At 37.3% G+C, this 25,922-nt stretch overlaps 1 protein-coding gene across 2 annotated transcripts; it reads right to left on the bottom strand.

Moving 5' to 3' along the window:
- On the bottom strand, positions 1–24,532 carry LOC124172586 (zinc finger protein 436-like). Of its 2 annotated transcripts, none has more exons than XM_046552028.1 (7): positions 24,072–24,532; positions 23,815–23,952; positions 20,160–20,327; positions 11,167–11,286; positions 9,475–9,603; positions 3,934–4,006; positions 1–1,476 (listed from the first exon to the last, which is right to left on the bottom strand). In XM_046552028.1, the coding sequence occupies exons 1-7, from the start codon at positions 24,237–24,239 to the stop codon at positions 656–658; spliced, it is 1,617 nt and encodes a 538-aa protein (XP_046407984.1). In that variant the 5' UTR covers positions 24,240–24,532; the 3' UTR covers positions 1–655. The 2 variants fall into 2 exon arrangements, with proteins under 2 accessions (XP_046407984.1, XP_046407985.1); XM_046552029.1 differs by lacking the exon at positions 1–1,476 and adding an exon at positions 1,489–3,626 and having other exon boundaries at positions 24,072–24,529.
- Positions 24,533–25,922: the final 1,390 nt, after the last annotated feature.

Below are 25,922 nucleotides of genomic sequence, written 5' to 3'. Positions count from 1 at the left end.
TCTTTATCAATCGTATATTGTTATTAACATCATATTTAAATATAAATTACACAGAAGAACTATATCAACTGACATTGATGAGACAATTAAACATTGATTAATCACACAATGATTATAGACAATATTTTGAAAATCATTCTTGAGACAAAGTGCCTCAAGTTTTTATTGAAAGTGTTGAAATGCTTGTCTTACTTTTAAATATAAATAATTTTCTACCAGTAAAAACAATAGCAGATAAATATATGGGATTAACTTATAAAAGTCCTTGAAAATGTAGCAAAATAAATATACTTAAAATATATGAAATAAGGTCACAGACCTAACTGAATATTTTCTTATTTTCAACATTATGGGAGATTTTTTTCATTTCATACAAGCAAAACTCTTAATATTAAGAATTATTTACCTTAATTGCTAATGAATACAAATTAATTAGACCAATTTATTGGAATACCAATGAAAGAAAAGGTGTATCTATCAGGAGAAAGTATTTTCACAATCATTGCGAGAATAAGGCTTCTTTCCGGTGTACCCGCATGTGTAAGACAAGGTTTTATTTGGTAGTGTAGGACTTTTCACATTCATTGCACGAATAAGGTTTCTCATTAGTATGAATCTACATGTGGCAGATAAAGCTGCTTCTTTCGGAAAAAAACTAATCACATTCATTGCATGGATAAGGTTTCTCCTTGATGTGAGTCCGCATGTGACAGACAAGGTAACTCTTACGAGAGAATGATTTAACACATTTATTGCAAGAATAAGGTTTCTCCTTCGCATGAGTCCGAATGTGACGGACAAGGGTGCTCCTGTCAGTGAAAGACTTTCCACATTCATTGCATGGAAATGGTTTTTCCTTCGTATGCGTCCGAATGTGACTGACAAGGTGACTCTTTTCAGAGAAAGACTTATCACATTCATTGCAAGAATAAGGTTTCTCCTTCGTATGAGTACGAATGTGACGGACAAGGGTGCTCTTTTGAGAGAAAGACTTATCACATTCATTGCAAGAATAAGGTTTCTCTTTCGAATGCGTCCGAATGTGACTAACAAGGATGCTCTTTTGAGAGAAAGACTTATCACATTCATAGCAAGAATAAGGTTTCTCCTTCGTATGAGTCCGCATGTGATAGACAAGGTGACCCTTTTGAGAGAAGGACTTATCACATTCATTGCAAGAATAAGGTTTCTCCTTCGTATGAGTCCGAATGTGAATGACAAGGGAAGACTTATGTAAGAAAGACTTATCACATTCATTGCATGGATACGGTTTCTCCTTCGTATGAGTTCGAATGTGAAGGACAAGGCGGCTCTTTTTAGGGAAAGACTTATCACATTCACCGCATGAATAAGGCTTCTTTGCTGTGTGTGGACTACCTGTGCATGATTTCCCATCTACAGTTAAGCTTATCCTCACTTCCCTCTCATTTTTATTCCCTGCAAACAAGGCTGAGGCTCTTTCAGGAACTGGGGACTCTAGAAAAGAAATTCGCATTAAAAATAAGCAAATTCAGGGATGAAATCTATGATTTGTTGAACTATTTTATAGGAGCCATTAGACAGATACCAAGGAAGCTACTTAAAACCGATCCTTCGTTTTGATGCTATACACCTAACAAGATGTCAGTAAAGGTGGTTTCCATACATTTCTTCACATATTGAGCGGCACTGTTCCTCAGAGAAATTGAGCTAAGTATTTGCATACTAACCTCAAGTATCAACTCCAGAAAACACCTCAATGTACTTTTTTCATGCACAGAAGTAAACATAAACGGAATTTACAAATGGCATGCATACACATAATGTTGAATTGAAACAATTCCCAACATTATTAAATGCAAATACTTTCTAGCAATGTAAGACTAAAAATATGCAATATACAATAAAAATGGACAATAACTTTGGGGGCTAGAAGGTAACTAAAGCTCACAAAATCATCATTGCCAGCATAATAAATCATAGAGAGGAAGATGGAGGGCCAATAATATGGCATATTATAAGAACTTACTTTCAAGGCCTACATATATTAAAAAAAGAAATATTCGTATGAGAAACAATAGCAGTTATTGAAGATCACATTCTCTCAGGGGCACTATTCTCCATTTCCAACTAAACTTGCATAACCACAACACCTTGCTTTATTTACAAAATTATTTCAAGTATAAAGGAAGGAGGAAATTAATTATCTCATACCTCATGCCATTATATAATGTATAGGGGTGGTCAGATGGGATGCATCATATTCAAATATCTGCTGTTACTGCCCTTAATCAGATATATCGGATCCAAAGTAGCGGAGGGAATCGGATCTGGATCCGAAATTTTATATTATGGCTTCAGCAAATGGACCCATATGAGAAGAGTGGGTAGGGTTCTAACTCTCTTTGAATGTGCTCTCACAGTTCTGCTGATATCTCTTTCTGCCAGTCTCAGTTTGAGAGTCTGGATGGTTCAGAACGGATTTGTTTCAAAAGCCATTAGAACAGACCAGTTACACAGAATGTTAAAATGATAAAAAGAGTGTCATGTTCGCACAATGAATCCAACATTTTGATAAAAGTCTTTGCATGCAAAGACGCACTGAAATGGCAGACAGTACATTCTGTAACATATCAGCAGCCTTCCCCCACACTACTTCCCAACTCCGTCTTGAGTCCATCTACAATCCTCTGGTTTCACCGGGTGACCCAGTATTCAGGGTTGAATTCACCATGGATTAAGTCTAGTAAGCAAATACCATGAAGCCTGATTCAAGAGTAAGTCTGTAAGAATATTTTTTTATATCCTCACTTTGTCCATTCATAGACTTATCATGAAAAGCTTAAAAATTGGCACAGATACCTGATTTCCAGGTTGTCCACATGTATCCTCAAAGAGGGTGATGCCTTGTACTTCGCTTTAACACCTTAAACAATTTGGATGAAGCTATAACCTTGAAATCTTAGCTAACGAGAATAAGTAAGCATGGCCCGGTAACCCACTGTCATTACTCTGCAGAACTACAACTGCTGCACACAAGGCATTGAAACTGAGTTTAGCCCGTTTTTAGCCAAATCAGTTATTTTCCTTACCTCACTTTTTCCATGAACAACTGTTAGGCCTATTAAAGCACAGTTGCCTAGAGCACAAAACAGTTCATTTTGTCTATGGACACCACAGTTGACATGGTACATTATTGGAAACTTATGCTTATTATTCTTAAAAAGTAATTTATTGGGAATTTTTTTCTATAACCCAGTCTTAAAGGCAAAATTGTTAGTTAAAGTACACTGGAATTCTCATATGAATGCACATGACTGCATATATTGGTTAATGTCCCAGAACCATGACGAAAATTTTATTAGACATTTGCCGACCTGATTACATTCTCAAGCAGAACTATAAATCATAAACTAAAGAATGTATACATGGATGAAAAATACAGATGCTACATCCTTCACTAGGGAAGCATCCAACACCAGGGGCGGTCCTTGAATCAGCCCCCATATGGGGTTATATAACCAAATAGTTTAAACTGAAATGCAGTTTTAAATTTACAGGGCAAAAATATTCATGTATAAGACTCACTCTGGTGAGCATAAGTCAAGTGGTTAAAGTTGTCACGCCAAGGACCCGGGGTCGAGACACTTGTAATAAAAAAATTTTCATTGAACTTAATGACAAAACTGACAAAAAACTAGCTTTTGTAAAATAGAGTTTAGAAAAAAAGTACGAAAAAAAATCTTAATTTTATTGAGTTCTGAGTCTGAAAGATCATCTGGATCATGGATTCATTTGTAAGATAGACAAAAGAAACAATATATAAAAAATGTTATGTGGTGTTTGCAAAATTTAATTGCATTTTGAGATTCAGTTCTTGGACATTCGCCTAGTTAGAATTAGTTATAAGTCTTTTCAGTGAAGAGTCATTTTCAAACACTAAAGATCACTCACCCTCAGCCTCTGTCATAGACGCCATGGCCATTGTGGGATTCTGAACCAGTTCTCCATCCTCTGTATCAATAGGCTGAAAGTAAGCAGATTTCATATTTACCAAATACAAATGATATCTCTAAAATTAAATTAAATTCTTGAGAACCTCCGGCGTGAATACAAAAACAAATGAAGGGACAACACCGACACTAATCCCAAACACACTCACAAAAATACACTGTCCTGGATTATAAAATATAATATTCGTCCATGCACACCTTTCTGGGGAAAAAGGGAGGGGCCAAAAGAATAAACAAAATGCAATGTACAAATATTGCGGGGCAACGGGTCTTTTTCTGAGTTTGTCCTTCTATTCTTGATTATATAGGGAATTTCTCCGTGAATCTTCTTAACTGGGGCGGGGGAAGTCATGTGGTATACAGTTGACTCTAGTTAATACAATTTCCACGAGATCGAAAAACCGGAGGTTCGTAATAACGAAGTTCGTTAGATCATTTCTTTTAGGAATCTTCTAAATAAACCGTATGTGATAAACGCGATTAAATTACGCGGAAATATATAAAAACAAGAAATTTTGTTTCAGTTTCGGCATGCGTTATGACGTAATCGAAGGTGGATATTCTCCCGAGTACAGTAAGTCCGATTTACGAACTAGATGCGTTCCAAGACATTGTTCCTAAGTTGATAAACCTACGGTGCGGCCCCCGAGAGTTTTCAGATTACAAATAGTCTAGGTCGGGGCAGCGTTGCCAATTAACCTTTTCCCTACCGTACACGTATATATACGTGTGGACGTTTCCTGACCCGGGAGACCACGGGCGTATATATACGTGTGAGATTTTCCAGGTCAAGAAAACGAAACCCGTATATATACGTTTTCTAGCTCTCCCCCTTTCAGGACGGTCGTGGGTTTAGGTCGCCTTTGTCTCGGGACCCAACGCTTCGGGGTTTAGGATTAACCCTCCGAATCCGGGAGCAGGTACCTGGACCCTTCGTCTTTTATAACCCCTCTCAGCGGTAAGGGACAGCGGTCATACAATTGTTTATAGAGTCAATTTTCGAAATAAATATTTGTTCATTTCTCAACAAATATAGACTAAGAATTGAATTGTTTGTCTTTTGAGCAGCGTTTACAATTTTTATACGAAATTCTACGACAAATATTAACTTATATCTCGAGCTATGTATAAACATCAACATGGAAATTGTTGCTGCGTTAAATGCTTTGATAATGGCCTTAGAACTTCGTTTAAAATTGGACAATGCTCAGATAAAAATGAGGAATTATATTCCATGTCTGTAATTTACGTGCAAGTAACAATTATCCATTTGCTAAGTACATATAAGCAATACATAAGTTGACCGCGAACCAATGCCGCAGGTATGCTCGTAAACCCGGAAAGAAGGGAGCACAACTACTCTCGGAGTCCGAGATAATGCGGAGTCCCACCGTGGAGGGGTCGAAAAAGGTTCAGCGAGACACTTCTTAACGAATGCCCTCCAAAAATGCTCCATACCACGAGAAAGAAGAGTCTCTTGGGGCTCGGTACAGCAGTCAAGCTAAGACGAAAACTCCGCGGTCTCGAAAGGGTTAAGAAAGTGAAACGCCTATAAAGGGCTCCATGAAGGAAGGAGACGGAAATGACGACGAGCGTGAAGGACCCAGGGGAAGAATCACTTGTTTTGGGGATTCGAAGAAAGGGCATGTTTTAGTGGATCAGACTTATTTCGCTGCTCTTTATGCATCTGTCAACGTTGTATGACTAGGCGATGGTGTGAAGTGCGTATGGGGGAGGGCGATCGGCTGCAAACCGTGCTGGCGAAGGGTTATCCGCACCCCCTATTGTACCGTCATCGGACAACTCTCGCTGGCCGCACTGTATGCAATGCATTGAAAAGAACGGCTATCCCGCAGAATACAACACTTCATAACTACTGTGCGCTAACTCACGATTGTGACTAACTGGACGTGCAATGCAGCAGGAGCCGAAAAAATCGCTCTCCGCGGCAAGGAACAACGGGCGAAACGCTGAACGGTTCCTAACTTCACACCAGATTCAATGATACTTTGTTCAGATTATGCCCAGAGTACGATTTCCTCTACGCCGCCCCGCGTAGCAACGGCCAAATAAAAAGGAGACAAATTCTAAATTTGAAATTTTTCAGTGAAAGTATCGAAAGTTCGCAAATCTCTGAAAGTTCGTAAATCGCATGTGCGTAGGAAGATAAATAACTGTAGATCAAATTTACGAGCTGTAATGAGTCTGTCGCCATGATTCCCCATGAATGAAGCTTCTTACATAGTGTTGCACGCATGGTGAAGAAATAACCATAACTGACGCTCTTGGTCACAGCGCACGAAGAGAACTTAAACGTGGCGTGATTATTAAAATTTAGCGTAGTGAATATGCATCTAAATGCCATAGTTTATGTGTGGAACTTCGTAATAAAGTTCATTTTGTATCCGCCAGGACCGGGACTGAGATTCGTAGTTTCGCAAAAACGAAAATTTCGTAATAACGTTTCTTTTCCTATAGCTTGGATAGGCCTTTTCGTTGGGACCAACGATTTGCTTCGCAAAACCGAGATCTTCGTAATAACGTTGTTCGTATGAACGTGAGTATACTAACAGTTTTACTTATCGGCTCTCCATCATGGATGCGGATGACCTCCTCGACTGTCTCCTGCAGGGGGCATTCACCATGGGCTGAGAGAATATTTAATTCAAGTCGTCGAGGGTTGACCTTATTCCTCTTGGCACCGGAAATCTACCGTTCAGTTATCCTATTTCCTCTTGTTCGCCACTCTTCACCTCACAGTCTAACCTCTACGATTCTCTTCTCTTTCTACCTCTCCTCCACCTGACAGGCAACACAATCAGCTGTCGGGCATAGCCTTTGGCTGCAACATGAAGATGCGACCGATATGTCTCCTCAAGCTGAAATTCGTCCGTATTTTACAACCCAGCTGGGTTAGTTATCTGGGGTTGGGGCAACTGGGGGAAACTTGGGAAGAAGCGGGTTTTCTTAGAATCCTCACCACGGGGAGAGTGGTTTGCCGAAGCATGTTCTCATTTTGTAGAGGAGAGGGGTGCAGATTTTGTCACCCTCCATTAGCTGCTAACATGTGTTGTTTGGAGGGAGGGGATTGGTAAAAATGTGGACCTATCACTGGTCACGTACACATCACGGATAAACCCCTAAATCAGGAAAGCGGGGAATCGTGGGGGGAGGGGGAAACACTCAACACTCCATTCAATCTTCACTGTATACACACGCAAACATATTCACACACGATATTGTATCAGTTCTCCTAACCTTGATTTAAATATACCCATAAACGCTGATTTAAATGTAATGAACGCTGATTTAAATATACCCATGAAAAATTCCATGCGGCAATGGTTAAAATATGACGTGCACAAATTTAAAAATAATGATAAACATCTCAAAATTTGGGCTCAAGTGCCCGTGTTCACAGTAATTGAAATTCAGGATTTCCCCCAAACATCACTTTCATCCATTAATCCTAAGCATTGCGTAAACGCAACATTATTGAATCGTAATTATTAGGAAAATCCTTTCTACAGGATACTTTTTTATCAGGTTATTGAATTTCAGAAATATCTTTTGTTCTTAATCAGCTATTTTTGTAAAAAAAATTCACTAAAATAATAATTTTTATTTTACTTGAAAATTTAGACGCATTGAAGTACTACAACTTGTAAATCATATTTTACACAGATTTATTGAGTAATCCTACAAGAGGAAATTTTTTCTCTAAGTTCTAAGATTCTTTATTGATCATGTTCATTTTTGTCACTAACTTTCGCCAGTACTGGTATAAATATGGCTGTTGTATATAATGTTGCGTTTACACAACAATGGGAATGGGAAGTACAGTGGGTAAGTTACCTCCCTCTTTACATGCAAGAAGTAAGCCTAAAACGATCGTTAGCATGTTATTATCATAACATTTTGATATTTGGTGCTTTTTTAGGGGTGATTCACAGGTAGTAACTGTATTAAATGTATATTACTTTAAGCAAACGAATATAACTTTTTAAGGTAATAATCTAAATATGTAATTTTAAGAAATTTTAAGGTTTACCAATGCAGGTGACTCAACAGTGTATGCAACCAGCTCCTCACTAAATGATCTCTGTAAATATTTATGTACATATATTCCACAATTTTTCAGTTCTACTTATCTGGATGTAAAACTTGATAATGAAGACTCCTTGGAGCAACATATTCAGAAGTTCTGCAGAAAAATTACATCTACTTGTTTTTTTATTCAATCAGATAAATTTTAGTCACTGATGTATTAACGCCAATTTATTATGGTGAATTCTACCTGAATGTGATGTTTAGTATCCTCATTGGGGCCCTAGACCCTATTATAAAATAATTTTCTAAATTCAAAAGAGGATACTGCAGCTCTTAGGTAAAATGTCTCCTTACACAGCATGTCACCCTCTACTTCAAAAATTAACTATATTACATCACCCCTCTGTGTTCATTCATAATACAACTATTTGTGCAAAACACTATATACATATTTACGACGAATTTCTTCCTATAAAATTTTATTTCTTTCTTCATTAGTACTGTTTTTGTATCTTACATACTCCTTGACATGTCTTATGCTTGTCAAAACAAATCACTGGACCAATTAAAATATAGTTATTTTCATTATTATTTAAAAAAATAGATATGTTCACAGTATTTTTGCTGGATTTAGTTGAGGTACAGGTATCACCAAGTACTCTCGTCTTTTTACTCTGTGTCGAACATTTTTCTGAAAATCCGGCAAGTATTTAAAATTGCTGCTTTTTATATTGTAGTAAACAAGTTTTTTGGCAGTCCAATGGTTTGAAGACCTTGATGGATTGAATGAGGCACTACTCCTGTGGCAGAGATAATGATTGGTTTTATGTGTACTTTATCTGATTTCCACAATATCTTAATTTCGTTTTTAAGTTCTTCACACTTTTCTATTTTGCTTGTGTAGGCTGTAGTGATATTTTGCGAATTAGGTTGTGAGTTTTGTCTTGCACTACTAGATCAGGTCTGTTGCTATGGACTATTTTATTGGTAATAATTGAACGGTCATAACAGATCTTACAGTGATCATTTTCAAGAATGATTTTAGGTGTGCACTTATAATAAGGAACTCCATTTTATATGAGCTTATACTTAAGAGCTAATTTCTGGTGGACAAAGTTGCAAATTTGATTGTGAAGGTGCAGATAGTCTTTTTGGGATAAGTTAGTGCATCCACGTGTGATGTGCTGTATCATCTCAGAGGCATTATCACATTTTCTGCATCTGTCATAAAATAAACTTGAGTTTTAATTACATATTTTTCATAATTCTTTGTTTTCACCACCTGGTCTTGTATTGCGATCATAAATCCTTCTGTTTCTGGGAAGAGTTGCCCATGCCTGAGCCGTACGTGCGATGCATTTTTATCCATTTCATTTTAATATCTAATACATATTATAATTCTGTATATAATATCTAATATTATTATGATTACCTGATCAGAGGCTTGGGACACGAGGTCATTTGTGGCCCCATTAGTGCTATTATTGTGTGCATATCCACTTCCATCATCACTGAACTGATCTGCTTTTACAGAAGGATACCCACATGTTCCCATGCCTTTCTGAGAAAAAAGAGAATTAACACTTCATTGATACAGGTCTGCACCAATTGGTATTATAAGCAAAAAGATCACAACCAAAACAACAAATATAGGGTGTATGCATAATTGAAAAATTCCCTGAAAAGCTATTCTGACCTCAGAGAGGAAGACGGGGGAAATTCATCGACTAACAAAATATGGCCCATTAATATACTCTGCCTTTTCAATTAGCCATAAGAAAATCTTCCTAAAAAGGAACAACAAATTTATCAGCAATAATTTGAGACATCATGGTCTCATGACATATTTCATCAACAACCTAGAATCATTGTCTACTTGTGTGGAAGGAGTACAAAATGCAAATGCATTTTCAAAATTTTTTCCCAAAACTAAAGCCTCAAGTTAGAGGGGGGGGACTTTATTCAGAGGGGGACTATATTCGGAGAAATATGGTATAACAAGCTCCATTAAAATCAGCTCACAGAAAGAAATTGATGCCTGTTGACAACTACTCTGGTTTGCCAACATCTAATACCCTTTCCACAGATAATGAAGGACAAATCCTGAGTCCTACATACAATTTACTCCATACAGTTTTCACCACATCCACATCTGCTACAGTTAGAATACACCTTACATAAATTCTTTTTTGGGAGCAATTCATGTTTGCTAGATTTGGCTAGAAACAGCATCACCTGATTACGTGGCAATACAGCCAACCAGAACCAACACAACGGGATTTATCGTTCACCATGAAAGGTTTTTCTCATTTGGAACGACTTCACCAGTAGTTGACCACATAATGAGACATGATGGCCTGATAAAAACAGCTGTAGAAGGACTGCTGGAAGAATAGTAAAAGTTATAAAAGATATAATAGAGAAGAAATACATCCCAATGAAATAGTTAGCAGACAGCAGAGATGCCTTAAACATATCTTAGGACTTATGATAATGATCCATCCTTCTGTTTTGTGGTGATTGGAAGAGAGCATTGTGCTCCTGTGCTCACATAAATGGGAAATGCCATGACGTCAGTGCCCTCACTTGCTCAGTGAGTTAAGGTAAGTGATCAGAGCAGCTGTATGCCCAAATTCTGTTCAGAACAATGAACCATTCATTTTGAATTATTTCTTCAAGAACGACACATCTGTATGTTAGTTGAAAAACTTTTGGGCCAGTGGAATAAAACTTTTGGGACTTGGATTCCCTTAATCTCCCGTGAAAAAGAAACCAGAATCGGTCAGGAAACGTTGAGGCCACCCAAAAATTTGCAAGGCAACATAGCCCAGAAGCTTTTCTTTAGCTGATATGACTAACTGTGAAAGTTCTAATGAAGACTTATGACACAACTCAAGTTTACTTATTCACATTTGACAAAGTTAAGGTAAAGGTTTTGCTTTTCTGGCAACTGATACAGGAATATTCCACATAGAAAATAATCCAGTAATCCTATTCCTATTCCATATTTGATAAAGGAAGGGAAAAGGTATTGTTATTATGGCAAATGATATTGGAATATAACATGGAGGACTGAATTTGTTTAGTAGCAAAACTGTGCTTAACAAAGCAAACGTGAACTTACCAATTCATCAGTTGCCAATGGGTCTAAAGCATTTCTTGAAATTCCAGCTGGATCCAGAGTGCATATCTCAGTATATTTACCTTCACTGAGAGGGTCTTCGTTCTCCTCTTTCAGAGTTTCCTAGAAGATAATGCTGGGTGCCAATCAATGGGGCAAAATAAAAATGCAAATAATTATAAATAATTACAATAAAACCTCCTCTTTCACCTGAGACCACTCAAGCTGGCTGAAATCATGTTTACATAAGCTTTTAGTGACAACAACCTATTACAAGCACTCAGCTAAGCCTTTGCAGTATATGAAAGTACTTTGCTAGGGTTTCTTCGGTTGAGGCATGTGCACTCACACTATGCGAGGAAACTGCAAGAGTTGAAGGAATCTTGCAACAGTTCCTTTGGTCGAGAGAGAAACATTCACTCATCAAAGATGTAACATGTTTCCTTCATGTTTTCATTATTCGAATTGCTATCAATTGTAGATTCAATTACTAAATTAAGAAGTTAAATTTGGTTCTCCATTGTACTTTCCTTGCTTATAAAAATGTTATATGAGGTTCTTGCTACTTCTTATGTTGAGGTCAAGCAGGAAGATTGGTTGAAGAAAAAGAGAGCAATCTTGAGATTCAGCTATGCTGTAGCAAAGACAATAGGCTAGAAAAGTGAATTAAGACAGTCCACCATTGGACTCCTCCATGGGACGTTTGACATTTCTCTCACAAGAATGGTGGTTTAGCAAAGCTGAGATTTACCTATATACTTAAGAAGATTAGGGTGGGTAGACTTTTTGCCTCATGTTGTGCAACTGATGGTCACACATAGGGTGACCAGATGTTAGGCTTAATCTCGACATGTCAATTCGGACATGACCTCAATTTTAAAAAAATCTACTAAGAGAACACTTATATATCTTAATATTTATATCATTCTATCTGCATACATATTTTGTTCATTGATGTGCAATTCTTTATAGATATTTTTATTTATTATTTAATGGTTTCATTAAATGTTTGTTTACTCTTTTCTATGTTCTATTATCTGTGATAATATGAATAAGAATATCGTTAATTGGTTTTCCTGTAAATAAATGAAAAGAAATAATGCATTAATGACACCTTAATATAGGGTGACAAGACATCCGGGTTGGTCCAGACATGTAATCCTTTGTAGATGTTGTTCATCTGGTGCCTCGACTGGTTTTTTTAAGAATGGGGAAATGGCCTCCTTTTTGAAAATTATGTTATAATAAGTATATTAATTTGCTAATAGCAACTCAGAGCCTCTCAAAATTTCCACATATTTCTTCAGCCCACCATGGCAAAATACAACTGCAGAAAGGGTATTTTCTCAAATAGGTCTCTGGACAAAATTTTAATATCCCTTCAAATACTAACTAAAAATCGTAAAATATAGTAAAATTGTCATAAAAGCCACTTTAACGCACTCATTTCACATATTTTCTTAAGAATTTAGAAAAGAAATGACCGAAACAGTTCCAAAAACACACCCACTTCAAAACGTAATTCCATTGGCCAGCCGGAAAGTGACGTCAGCTCATGCAACCGTGTGGGAAATCCAGTGGCGTTGCGCATTGTCACCAAATTTCTCGGTTTATTTAACGACTTTAACGTGAGGTTTTATTTCTTATATATCTTTCGGAGGTTTTATCGTAAAAAACAAACGCCTCGGAACCCGGTTTCACCAAGGCTGACACCGGAAACTAGCCGAAAATTACAACGGCAGCAATGTTTACTTACATAAGCAACAGAAATTGCTACGTGCATGCTGAAAGCCGGGGAGTGAATATGCATAGCTATGGAAATATAATATCACCGGCTCTTGTAAAATACATATTAAATGTGTTTATGAAATTTAACAATGAAATTCCATTTATTAGGGTCGGACGAGAAGATTACGCTGATGACGCCATTCGCACAATCTAAACATATGTTCAGATTGCCATTGGTTGCGTGCAAATTATGCACAATGAAAACGAATGTATCGTTCGAGCTCGTGTGTGCCCCGAGCACAACCTATTATGTGGAGGCACGAGTTTTTGAGGAGGACGGTGAGGTGGAAGTTAACAGTCTTTCTTGCAATGATTGCATAGCTAGTTCTGAGAGCAGTTCAAGTATTGTGTAAGTAGGGCTGGGCAAAATTGAAATGCACAATACCTGTGACTTGGGAGTTTGAAATCTAAAACAGTATTTGAAATACTTTTTGAAAAAAGAAAAAAAACATTTGTAAGCCGGCCGGTCGACGGCCGACAGAGGTCTTCGTTAATATTTTTAAAACACCTTCCCTAGGTATTTCGCTGGAATCCTCATTCCATGGACAGGTGAAACTTATTTCAGTTCCAAAAAATGTCCTCAAAAAGCAAACCACGGCATCACCTTATTCATTAATCTCCAGAATTTTCCCTACATAGTGAGCAACAGACTTTTTGCTGCTGAATCTAGCCAGAATCCAATCTCCACTTTGAATGTTACGGAGTTGCGGTGACTAAAATTTTTAGTTAAGTGCACTTACCCCACCTCACTGACCTCACCTTATGGAAACTAAGAGATCTTAAAAAATATTTAGTCACCGAACTTGTTAAGCTTTTTCGACTCATGCTATCTTGTTTCAGGCATTAATACCATGTCGTCTACATCCTTCTCGTCAGAAGACATGATATCCAATGCCCTATCATAATCAATCAACAAACTGAAGTAAGCTATCTTTATCAGATAAACCTTCAAAATAAGAGTTAATGAGAGGACTCTCTTAAAAGACCTAGTTTTATAAACATCGGTGTTTTGCAATATTTATTTAAGAAAGTTTAACGCAAGAACTGCCAGACAGAAACTAAAAGTTTAACGCAAGATCTGTTAGACAGAAACTAAAAATTCAATCCATACTCCAACCTCGTAGCCTGGGGTAAGTGCGACAGGGGGTCGCACTTACCTCAGGTAACGGGGTCGCACTTGCCCCGGAAGGTAGGAATGAATGGTTACGACGGGGAAAGTGCGACCCCCATCTAAACTAAATATAATGACCCAAGTTCCTAAATTTTAAGTAAAGCAAGGAAAACCAATCCATGAAGAAGAGAAAACAAGATATAGTTCTTACCTAACACCTCCGATGCGTTGATTCAGAGGGAACTGCGGTATAGACTCTCCTCACAACCAACTAAGACTACGAGATGAACGGACAGGTATATTTCCTAAGCATGTGGAACGAGAAATTAAGGGATAAGTATTACTAAGTCGTTGGCTCTGGTTTCATAACAATGTGTGGAATATGTTGCACGACCGCCACCTGCTTCGAGAACGGAAATACGATTTTCCTGGAGGGGAGTCGCACTTACCCCGCAGTCGCACTTACCCCACCTCACCTTATGGAAACTAAGATATCTTAAAAATATTTAACCTGTTTTTGCTCGTAAGGATAGTTACAAATAGTACACGAGAAAGGTATGTTTTAAAAATATATATTTTATTTTTAAAGTAAAACTTCTCAAATGTTGCTCTATATGGTTGCATTAGTCTCCTTGAGGAACACAATATTTTCAAAAAGTGTCGGACAGAGATCCCCTCGAAGTGGATAAAGCCAGCAAGTGAAAAAAATTTCCACTGGTGAAGATGAGTGGGTATAGGATTGTGTCAAATCTGATAAACAATGCGTTAATATTAGAATTAATTTTTTTCATTCATTCACAGTCGTCGGCACCTTCTCATCCGAAACAATCTTCGTTGTACGTCTTGGGTGACCGTATGAAAATATTTATTTGGAGCATTTCTAGTCGTATTTCTGCAGTTAGGCACAATGCAGTACTTGAAGCTATACGCTGCGACATATCGAGGAATAACTACGACACGAAAAATACGGCGTAGTAACCACAATATCTCCGCTGTAAACTTCAATAATGTGCACGGTCAAGGTGGTTAAGAACAACACTATTGCATGAGCTGACGTCATTCAAGATGGCGGCGGTGCGAAATACGTTTTTCCTTGATGGCTTGTAAGACGTATTTTAAATGCTCATAATAAAAAAATAGATGACTTTACAGCCATATTGTTATAACTTTTAGCTTAATAATTACACCTACTTTTCAGAAACGTCTTTACCTAAATAGGTGTTCAGAGACCTATTTCATCCTTATGGTCCACCGAGAGAAACAAAATAAACATATCCACAATAAATATCTACATATAGAACACTGTAAAAATGCAAAAATTGCTTGAAAAAGTAATATACACAAACAAAAAACAAAATCACAATGCTGATAATTTCTTTTTCTCAAATTATGAATTTGCAACTACGTGTCAAGTGTCCTGCTTTTCCTCCATACATCCTTTCTTTTTCACCCTTTTGCACCTTGATGTCGGGAGGAGCCAGTGGGCATTTTTATTCATAGAACACCTGCCAGTGGGTATAGTGCGGATATTCATTCGATATCCAGGCAAATTTTGAAGAGTGGGAAATTGTCATTTTCATTGAAAATATTGATTACGTGCATAGGAAATCTCTTAACCAGTATCTTGCTAGCAGTAAAAAAATGCAAAAATTGCTCAAAAAATTAGGTCCACGAAATACATATATATATAAAATTATAGGTCTAATCAATTTTTATTAATCTAAATTATGAAAGGATGCTATTTTTAAGATGCCTATTTTCTTCTTATCTTATTTTAAACACATTCAATTGACAGGCTCCGCCAGTCAGGCCAGGAGTCCTTTATCCACCTCCGTACATAATTAACCCTCGGCCTCCACCTGCGCAATACTTACATGAACTCCACCTGGGGACTTTTTTGACCCCAAGCCGTAAATTTAAAAACAAACAGTTAATTTTCAAGACATTTTGAATTATACCGTTTTAAATTATAATAAAGACATAAATAGGCAATTTTATTGTTTTATCAAGTAATATTAACATTTTGAAATACAATAACATTTATCCTAGAAAACTCAAAAAATTATTGTTAATCCAGAAAATTTCTCTTATAATTTTTTCTTTTCAGCCCAAGACAAAAGAACAATTACTTTTATAAAATTAAGTATTGAAATTACAACTAATCTATCTTACAATCCTTCACATTTTCTGCAGAATATAATGATATTTGAATGATCATTACAAACAAAGACCGCATTTTTCACACCTCCGATTCATCACCTACCGGATTCTCTCGGACAAAATGAACAGCACCTACGTTTTTTTCTACGTAGTGGCAAATCCCTTCTACGCTGCAGTGGAATAAATGTTCAAATCCTGTAGAGTTAACTGCTTCCCTAATTACTTTCATTCGTGTCTGAGGATTTTTCAATTACCTTCTTATCTTTGGTTCTACTAACTCCTTTGCCAAATCAATAAAAAAATTTCTCCTTGCTCCCTTTTCTGTTTCCCCGTTGAACCTCTTTGAATTTCAAACAAAAGTAATAAATGCTACAATATAAATAATATATAAATGGAACAAGAGGTCCTCTTCTTGTCCTACGCTTTACTGAGTAATGCCTTGCCATTAGATCTACAGTGTCGACGCCGGATTTTTTATGATAATAAAATAAAATTAGTTTTTTTATTTTCACCACGACTAACATCAAATGAGCGGTGTTGAGTTGAAACTAGAATAACTGCCTTTTGGCGGGTAACATCACCCTCGGAATTTCTACGCGATTTGAACTTAGTGGAGTGGTGGTGCAATGTCCCTCATCTTCACTGTCCTCAAACTCTCTGACGAGTTTTCTTCTTCCACTATCACGTCTGTGACATCCTCTTGTATTTCAATTCGTTCCTCTTCATCACTACTCAATTCACAACTGTCCATTTGTATGTCTTCGTCATTGTTCTCAAAAATTTCATTTAGTACCTGATCTGCACTATATCCTCAGCTCAGCCGATGAAACTCAATGCTTATTACAACGTTTTGAAGGTACAGTTTTTTACTGGTCCCAAAAAATCTCTTTCCATGTGGACTATGCACCTGCAGAGCTAAAACGAAAATAAGGCCTGACCTCCTTGACATGAGAATTGCGCATAGACAGCGGTGGCTAGTTCGAAAATTAGGCGGAAGGGGAAATCCTGTGACAAAGTAAAGGTGATGAATCATAATCACAGTTGAGGCAAATTGTCCCCTAGAGTATTTTTTTTTCCTTCGCTCAATGCACCTGCTGATGACATAGGGTTACGATGGTCTAAGAGGCCAGATAGTGCCGTTGACATAGGCGTTCCATGCTGTTATTATTTAATGAGTGAAAATGCCAAGTGTTTGTCATGAAATAATATGAGGATAATACATCAACATGATACCCTCCGAGAGAACTCAGGCAGGTGGTGGCTATTTTCACTCAATCTTCACTGGGCCCACGTTACAATATCTGTGATACATTATATTCAAAATATAGCTCCAAACGGAGGAAAAGATATTGGATTCTACGAACATTTTCAGCAGGAGAGACGGGAACTAGCTACCCAACTTATGGAAAAGAGTGTACGTTGAGTAAAAAATACTCACCCCCTGCCCAAAACCCTAGAGGTGGCTAGGAGTTTATCATGTAGATTTAGATGTTGAACAGAGTGCTCCAACTAAATCCGGAAAAAGTTTTATAGGGAAAAAAGGAATACACGAGGAAGGATTGACTAATGAGATGAGCCCAGCCTTGAATGAATGATATAAAAGACGATCTCTACCTCCACTATGCACTCCAGTGACCTAAAGCTGCTAGTAGCAATGTCGGCGAAACTGTTGTATATGAAGAAAGACACACGCGGTGTATAACCCGGAAACTTTGCATCTAAATCTTCATCCCACCATGAAAACCTACATAAGGATTACCTACCTTTCAAAACGTTTTATCAATTATGTTTCCACAGATATACGTTTCAAAATTTAATACCTACACAGTCTCCACCGGGGGTCAAATTTGACCCCACTCAGGAAAAATAATCCCATCCGTGAATAACTCAAAATTTTAATTAAAAAATGGCATGAATTTAAAGACAAAACATGCGGGAAGGCATATCTGTAACATGGCAAGATAATCTGAATTGAGTAAAAAAATACAGGCATTTTATCAACCCTGGGGTCAAAAAAGACCCCAGGTGGAGTCGGAGGGTTAATATTAACTCCTGAGTTTTTTGACTGTGCGTATGACCTTCAGCAAGGACCCCTCTTTCGAACCTTAACCTCTTCCCTACGCAGAGCGTGATTTCACGGCCTGAATTTTCTGATGCTAAAGAAGGAAGGCCGGCTTTTCACGGCTTGAATTTTTCGAAGTAAAAGGCCAGAGGCCGTGTTTTCACGATTTCACGGTCAAGCATGCCAAGTGGGTCCCAACCACCACTAGGGTCCCTCGGCGCGAGAGGTCCGACCCTTTCCTATTGTCCGTGTGGGGATTACCTCAGCCCATTCCGGCTCTCAGTGTCCCACTCAAGGAAGGTGCTCATGGTCACTTATTTGTTCATAAGGTGGAATAACTAAAAACGTAAATGTAGCATTTTTTGAAAACTAATGCGAATTACATTCTGTATGTTCTGCTGATTGGTTCCAAATTTTAAACGGAAATTAGCGTTCATATTAACGGACTTGATCATCACCTAGAACAATTTTTGGAGACGCTAAGGTTAGATGTTTAATTGCTATTTTTATAACTTACTAGCAAGTTTATAGGAGCGATATTGTAATGATTTACATCTAAAAATATACGTTACTCTGTTAGCTACATTCTAAGTGTACATTTGCGGTGAGATTCGATAGAATATTCGATTTAACTTCTATGAAAAAAGCCCTCGTAATGTAATAAAGTACGATTCTCTCAGTTCTTTGTCGTGAGCCAAAAATTAGAGCGGCTATTTTTAATAACCTCTTACCAACCTTTAAATACAAAGGTATTATAAAGAAATTTCGCTATAAACACTGATTAATGCATATCCTAAAAATTCGTAAATTTAAAGTACCAATAGGGAATGTTTTGCGTAGACACATGTTGTGAGAAGCATTCCATACTATTGCAGGAATAAGAACTGCTATACCCAGGTAATAACTCTAATATTGTAAGTACTCTCATTGGTGTAAGTATTCTCCTACTGAAATATGTACGTGGAAGATGATAACCTCACTCTTCTCGGAAAAGCTCATTTGGCTATGATATAGTGCCGTTTTGCTGAAAACCCTAAAAATAACCGTAGAACTTCTTTTAAAAGTTCTACAGGAATTGCAAATGAAAGAAATACATTGATGAACTGACATTTAATGCAACAGTAACAATTAAAAAAAATTAAAATTGCACTGGCAACAATAAACTGACCGCAAAAGTACGCCGGGATGGGCTGCCTTCGGGGAAAAGGGTCGAGGATTATATATTCCCAGTTGCCAAGGAAAGGGTCCAAGACCCCCCTAGGACAGGTCAGTAAGGGGAGGAAGCGACTACCTGGTCAGTCCCAAGCCAAAAAAAAACTCCATATGGGGCGAAAAAGAAAATCTCAAACCCTTCGTAGAGCCAAAAGCAACTTCCCGCGAAGGAGCTCGGCGCGAAAAGGTTAAGCACCATTTGGTAAGAGCAGTGTTTGAAGCGAAGATATGTTGTGAAAACTCTACCTTTTTCTTTCTTATTTCATCAACCAATTTTGTCGACTTTCATAGGAGTCACATCCGCATTGAATGTGTTAATAGCTAACTAGCTGATACAAGTACATAAATTGCTTAAGAAAATTAGATCCACAGAAAAATATATCGGTAAATTCACACAGCATTTTGATTTTATTGATCCAACTTATAAAATTGACTTTGTTTTTTAAGTGGCCTACTTTAACTCTTATCCCTTTTATCATAGGGTGCTGTCCTCTTTTTTCACCTCATGGTATCTGGTCTCCCTAGTCACACAAGCAAGGGTGACTGCCTGTACAAATGCATTCAGTTACACTGGGCAAAACGAATTTCATCTTGAACCTAGTGAATATTTATAAATTAAGGTCATTAAACTAGGGTTTCACTGTGGATGAGATTATAACTTACCAACATATTAGCTCCAGGTTGTTGGGAGTCAGACACAGGAATGTATATTTCAGTCCTTTGGACTGAGCATGTGAGACCTGAGGAGCCTTGTATCTCATCTTCAATGAAGTCTTTTGTGTCAGCAGAAGACCCCAACTCCTCATCAGATGCCTCATCCCCTTGGATACACTGTGGAGAAAGTAACTATGATAAACTCACCTCCTTCAATGTGAACAAATGAAGCATATTCCTAATATTGATGAAATAGGATTTTCAATGTGATATCCAAGCGTTTATATAAAAATTGACATGTGTCTCTTAATCAATAACTAAAAAGCTAAATAGCTGCTGAAACCAAATTACGCAGGAAAATACTTCGTGTACTCAGTTCACAAAGTGGCCGTATTACATCATCCTTGGGGCAACATAAGCATAACATAAATATTTTCAACAGTGTTGTCTTAAAATGTGAACCTTTCATGTAGTATATGTTTTTGATTCATTTTTATTCTAATTGACATCTTGTTTATATGTACTCAAATATGAACTATGGGAGAGAAGAGGTGTATCTCATATGTTGGCCATTTTCTGAGGTAGAAAAGTATGAAATTATCATCCTGATGTTGGATGGGAGAGTTTTAGATAAGTGGTTAAGAGGAGAAAAATGTTCACAGCCACAAAACATCATAGAAGAGACAGCAGTTAAAGATACTTGGCACCAATTTCAACAGGCAAGAGAGCAATGCCTGAACAGCCAACGCATTGAATAGTGTACAGCACATCAAAGATAAACAAGATTTTAGGTAATTCTGACACTTCCACATCAATAAACTGTTGGATGAAACCTTAACAATTTAGGATATTCTTTTAATTTTCAAATCTCATAACTCAGTAAAGTAAATACAGTTAACATGCTCTTTGAGCCCTAGATTTAGGTGAAAAGTTCTTCACCAAAAGATCTGCATCAAGTGGGAAGTATAACAAAAAAAATCTAAAATAACAAATTCATTCCATTCTGTGCTCAAAAGATAATTTCTGACTACATACTCAAAATTCATTAAACAAAATTTACTTACAAAGTGGAACACCAATCCATTCCCAGTAAATCGGAACACTTGCCAAAACCTTTCCTCAAAATGTAAAAATTTAACAAAATAACCTATCTGAAAAATACTTAGGTTATAAAAACAGACCTCAAAATTTATCATAATTATCAAAATAACAAGTGTCAATTTTACACAAAAAAACTTTCCTCAACAACCCCTAAAATGCAGGATATCATATGGCAAGCCACGATTGTGAAGACTGTTATGTAGGTTAATCATCTCAAATAAATGAAATATGGTATTCGACATCTTGTAAAACAAATAAACAGTTGACATTCATTCATTGCATATGCCTTGTCTACACTACACACTTAACTAAAGTGACTTCACTTAAATATAATCTTAAATGTGGTGCGGTAGCTACACTTGAGCTTTAAGTCGACTTCAGCACCGTGATTGTCTATATCGGGAAACAGTTATGTTGACAGATGAAGGTCAAGGAGAGCAATTAGTGATTCTTTGATCCAAAGCGAATATTATTTGAAATAAACTTCCAAACTCCGTGAATTAACCATTTTGGATTTAGAAGGTTAAAAGGAAAGACCGATTTCAGTTACTGAGGGAACGCTATATGGCGAGAGGTGATGGAGCCAGAGGAATTTAGAATTACTAAGCGTGACTTCGTGGAATGACATATTCATAACGTAAACAAAAACACTTATTGCTAGTCAAATTCCACTGCTTTATTAAAACCATTGATGTTAAATTTCAAGCATTAATTCCTCCCACGTCCAATGAAATCGCCACATCTTATCTCCCTCGGCATCCCCAGGACTAACATTAAAGCCCTATGCAATAGTTTCAATAACAGAGCGTGGGAAGTTACTGAGTGCATTCGTTTACGTTATTTTCGATTATGACACCATGGAAAATAAACTGTTTTACCGGATCCTCTGCCGTCGTCTCATTGTCAGTCTTAAAATTCCTTAAAACGTTTCTAAGTTTTATAAATCGAGTTTCACCGTGAGCAACAGGCATAGCAATTAGTTTTCACGGAAATAAAACCAACAATAAGACGAGAAACTCTACAAAATAAATTAGTCGAATTAATATCCCCAACACTAGAAATTAACTAACGAAATAGAACGCTCAATAACCACATCATACAATACAGCACAACTTAGAACATAATCAACGGGATGATGTTAGAAGGGTATTATGTGCCATTTACAACACATGAAGAGCTTCAACCGTGCGGAAACAGTTGCCTACGCAATTTAAGTTGGGTTCTAAGATGACTTAAGTGGAGGTGTACTTAAATGAAGCTGGTGACACCTACACTACCAACTTAAATACAGAGCCAACTAAAGTAGTCACTAAAGTTACTAGTGTAGACCCGGCAATACCTTAGTTGGTATTCATAAAAAAAGAACCTAGGAATTTGAAACCAAAATCTGAAACACAGAATGCAATTTAAACTAACAAATTATTCAAAGAAACTTTATCTTTACTCAAAAATAAAATTAGTTGTGATAACTGAAGTGACATGTATTGTTCTTGCAAATAGAGCGTACTCATATTAATAAAAAATTATGCAAAAATAAAAATTGTAATATAATCTTGTAACAAAGTAACAAACAAACTTTAAAAAATTATCTTTAAATAAATGTCAAATTTTTTTCTTTTCGTTTTTAATCTTACGTCGATAGTTTAAAACGTTTGTATTGACTATTTTTTGTCTAACTATCGTCTTCAAAGCTTAAACGTAATTTTAAATACTGGGCCACCAATGCATTCACTCTACCTCTCATCTCTCCGTATAGAAACCCGTGAAAATTGAGAGAAGTTTTTGAACCGTCAGCAGGCATGTTTTCTTATACATAAAGAAACCCTCTAGAATTCACATTTTGTGTGCGTGCATTTGAACCTATGATTGGACACTAACTTGCAGCTCACTGGATAACTTACAGTTCACACTTACAATTACCGGAAAACGGTATGAGAGTTTTTGCTCATTTAAACATGCTTCGGTAACACAAGTGAGTAAATATATTAAAAGGGATTGTTTCATAGCGTAGAGGGTGCATTGCATTTTATGAGTTGGCGAACTTGAATGCCCTAGTTTGTTAGCACTGATTGTTTTACAAACACATAATTGAATCAGACAACAAAACGTCTAAACTTATCACCACTGAAACATGCAATATAACAAGCACTTCGCACGGAGTCCTAGATTGAGAAACACAGCTTGCGGGAAACGGGGCTAGTTTCACTATTCCGTCAACCATTTACGACGGCCTTTAAATTTCTCCAATATTATCAATTAACAAAAATAATGCTCTATTTATTTTCAATCTCTAACCCAAGTACTTTTTAAATAAAAGTTTCTTACCTATACCACCTTCAAGAAGTCGTACAACATACTATTTTCTCAAGTTAGGGCATCCCTGAATAATAAATCATAATTTTGAGTAAATCCAATTATATAATTGCTATAACTAGTTGAATCCACATATAACAATATACCAGGATTTCTCACTTCTGTCGACACGAACCAAGGACTGTCACTTAACATTTTCCGAAACATACCATGCACCAGTCTTCAAAAGAGAATAAACGAAAGTACTCACTCTTAAGCAATCACTCCCAGAATTTCTTCTCAGCCTTGCGTCCGATTCTAAACAAGTCATTTTGAAAACACTGAATTCCGTGAGCTTTTTCAAACATAGTGGACACAGGGTGGTGGGCAGGCCATCTCCCACAGCAACCTAAGATAGCAATCAACATGCTAAACATTGAAGAAGTGCGAAATGATGCTTATAACACGGAATAATGCAAGTAATATGAAAAAGATAAATCAATAAGATACAGGTATCGTGCCACTCACTTGTAAACCGAGTAAATCATTTAGGGAATCCTCCACAGTTATTCGGTAAGCAACGTTGGAAGTGAATATGTTGTAATAATAATAATTATTCTTCAGGCATAGTCTGCACACGGTACCCTCAGAATTCCTTCCTGATAAAGCGGTGAAAATCCCGGCGGTACGACTCATGTTTTAAATTCAATCACTCATTCAATCTTTAAATATGTTTAATAGTCGAGGATATCATCAACAAACAACACACTGAGATCTCCAGATTCGTCACGGGAATTACATACATTTCGATTGTACGACATAGATTAATAACTCTCACGGTGAAAGACAAGTTTAAATTTTAAAATTTAAACAACTAATAAGCACATCAACGAAAAAATACACCACAGCAAAAGTGTTATTACGTTTGACCTTGCAGTTCTCTGTAATAATCAACGTTAATATAAGATCATGCAAGCAAAGATTGGCTTGCTTTCGCTGAGTGTTAGTTCTCTTTTCTACCGTTAAAAGCGCATATACATAGCTGGCCTTCAATCAAGGCGCGTTCCGAAAGTCACCGGCAGAAGTAATAGACTGTTTGGTTCTTAATCTAGCATAATGTCTGTCTGTATAAAGATTGTATCTTTATAATAAATAGGAAATATGGCATATATGTGCTTCCTCTGTCTCACTCATAGACCAATCATAGATTTTTGCAATCGGTCAATGAACTTTCGTCTCCTCATTTCGAAAGTTTTGAAAGTTATGTAAACATCTGCTTACAATGAACTGGTTACATCTTTTACTCTCGCCATGTACGTTTTTAGGTGTTGTTTTTATAAGGTTCTTGATTCCATTTTGGTCTCATTCTCTCAGTTTCAAGTTTTTAAGCCTGCGTATACAGTGGGAAGTGGTTGACAACGTTATAATTTTGAAAAAGTGATCACAAGTAGTCACGTGTCAGCAATCAATAATCTCATACTCAGTGCAGTGAAGTTCCACTGGCAAAATAATTCTATTTGCGGTGTTCCTATCCCGCAATTTGGGATGACTTGATGCGAGTTCGTCCTATCTCCATTTCGTACTCTATCTCCCTTTCACACAATCACAAGCTTAAATAACTAATAATAAGGCAATGTATCAACTATATATGCAAAAGACAAATAAATCTTTATAACTTGTAATAAATACTAAATGAGAAAGGAAATGCTTCGACCGGCAAGTTCACTCACAACGTGCCCTCACATTAGAAGTCATATTCTCTCTCCACATCTCGAAATCTCAAGCTTAACTGACTAATAATATATCATTACAACAACAAATGCAATAAAATACCTCTCACATACCGCCGATTTCTTCATCGAGGAGTCTCGTGGCGATCATCGGATTTGAAACGTAATCAAAGAGAGAATAGGAGGCCGAGGAGGCATACGGTGGCAGGACATTCCGGGAAGGATGGCCGGCCGGATTTTCGGCAGTGGGTATGTACCGCCAGGTCACGTGACGTGACTTATCCTTTATTAGTTTCAAAAACATGAATACAATTTCCGTTACATAAAATATAACTCGCACGCTCCGCGCGCTCGTTAAGGGGCTCCGCCCCTTAAAAACCCCGGTTCCGGCTTCGCCGTCTACATTTGTGGTCGCTCGAAGACTTTTAAAGTTCGAATAATCGCACCTCAGCTAGGGGCCGGCTTCGCCGGCCAGGGGAAGGGAGGCGCCCCACTTATTCTTAGAAACGGCTTCGCCGTTCCTCCCTGAAAGGCGGCTTCGCCGCCCAGGGTTTAGTGTGAGTTGAGATGGAGGGAGTCTACAGCGGCTGCGACGCTTGAACATCGGGGCGGCTTCGCCGCCCGAGGGTTGCTGAAGCTCCTCCTAGCC

Source organism: Ischnura elegans, assembly GCF_921293095.1.
Source record: "Ischnura elegans chromosome 13 unlocalized genomic scaffold, ioIscEleg1.1 SUPER_13_unloc_1, whole genome shotgun sequence".
Taxonomy (NCBI): domain Eukaryota; kingdom Metazoa; phylum Arthropoda; class Insecta; order Odonata; family Coenagrionidae; genus Ischnura; species Ischnura elegans.
The sequence above is the reverse complement of the archived record's forward strand: the minus strand, read 5'-3'. Positions and strand labels throughout refer to the sequence as shown.

Excerpts from the sequence above, each read along its gene's own strand:
- LOC124172586 (XM_046552028.1), bottom strand. The coding sequence starts at position 24,239 with ATGAGTCGTACCGCCGGGATTTTCACCGCTTTATCAGGAAGGAATTCT. Across the intron at positions 20,328-23,814 it reads CTGGGAGTGATTGCTTAAGA|TGTATCCAAGGGGATGAGGC; the intron begins GTGAGTACTTTC and ends CTTTCTCCACAG. Across the intron at positions 9,604-11,166 it reads CATTGGCAACTGATGAATTG|AAAGGCATGGGAACATGTGG; the intron begins GTAAGTTCACGT and ends CTTTTTTCTCAG.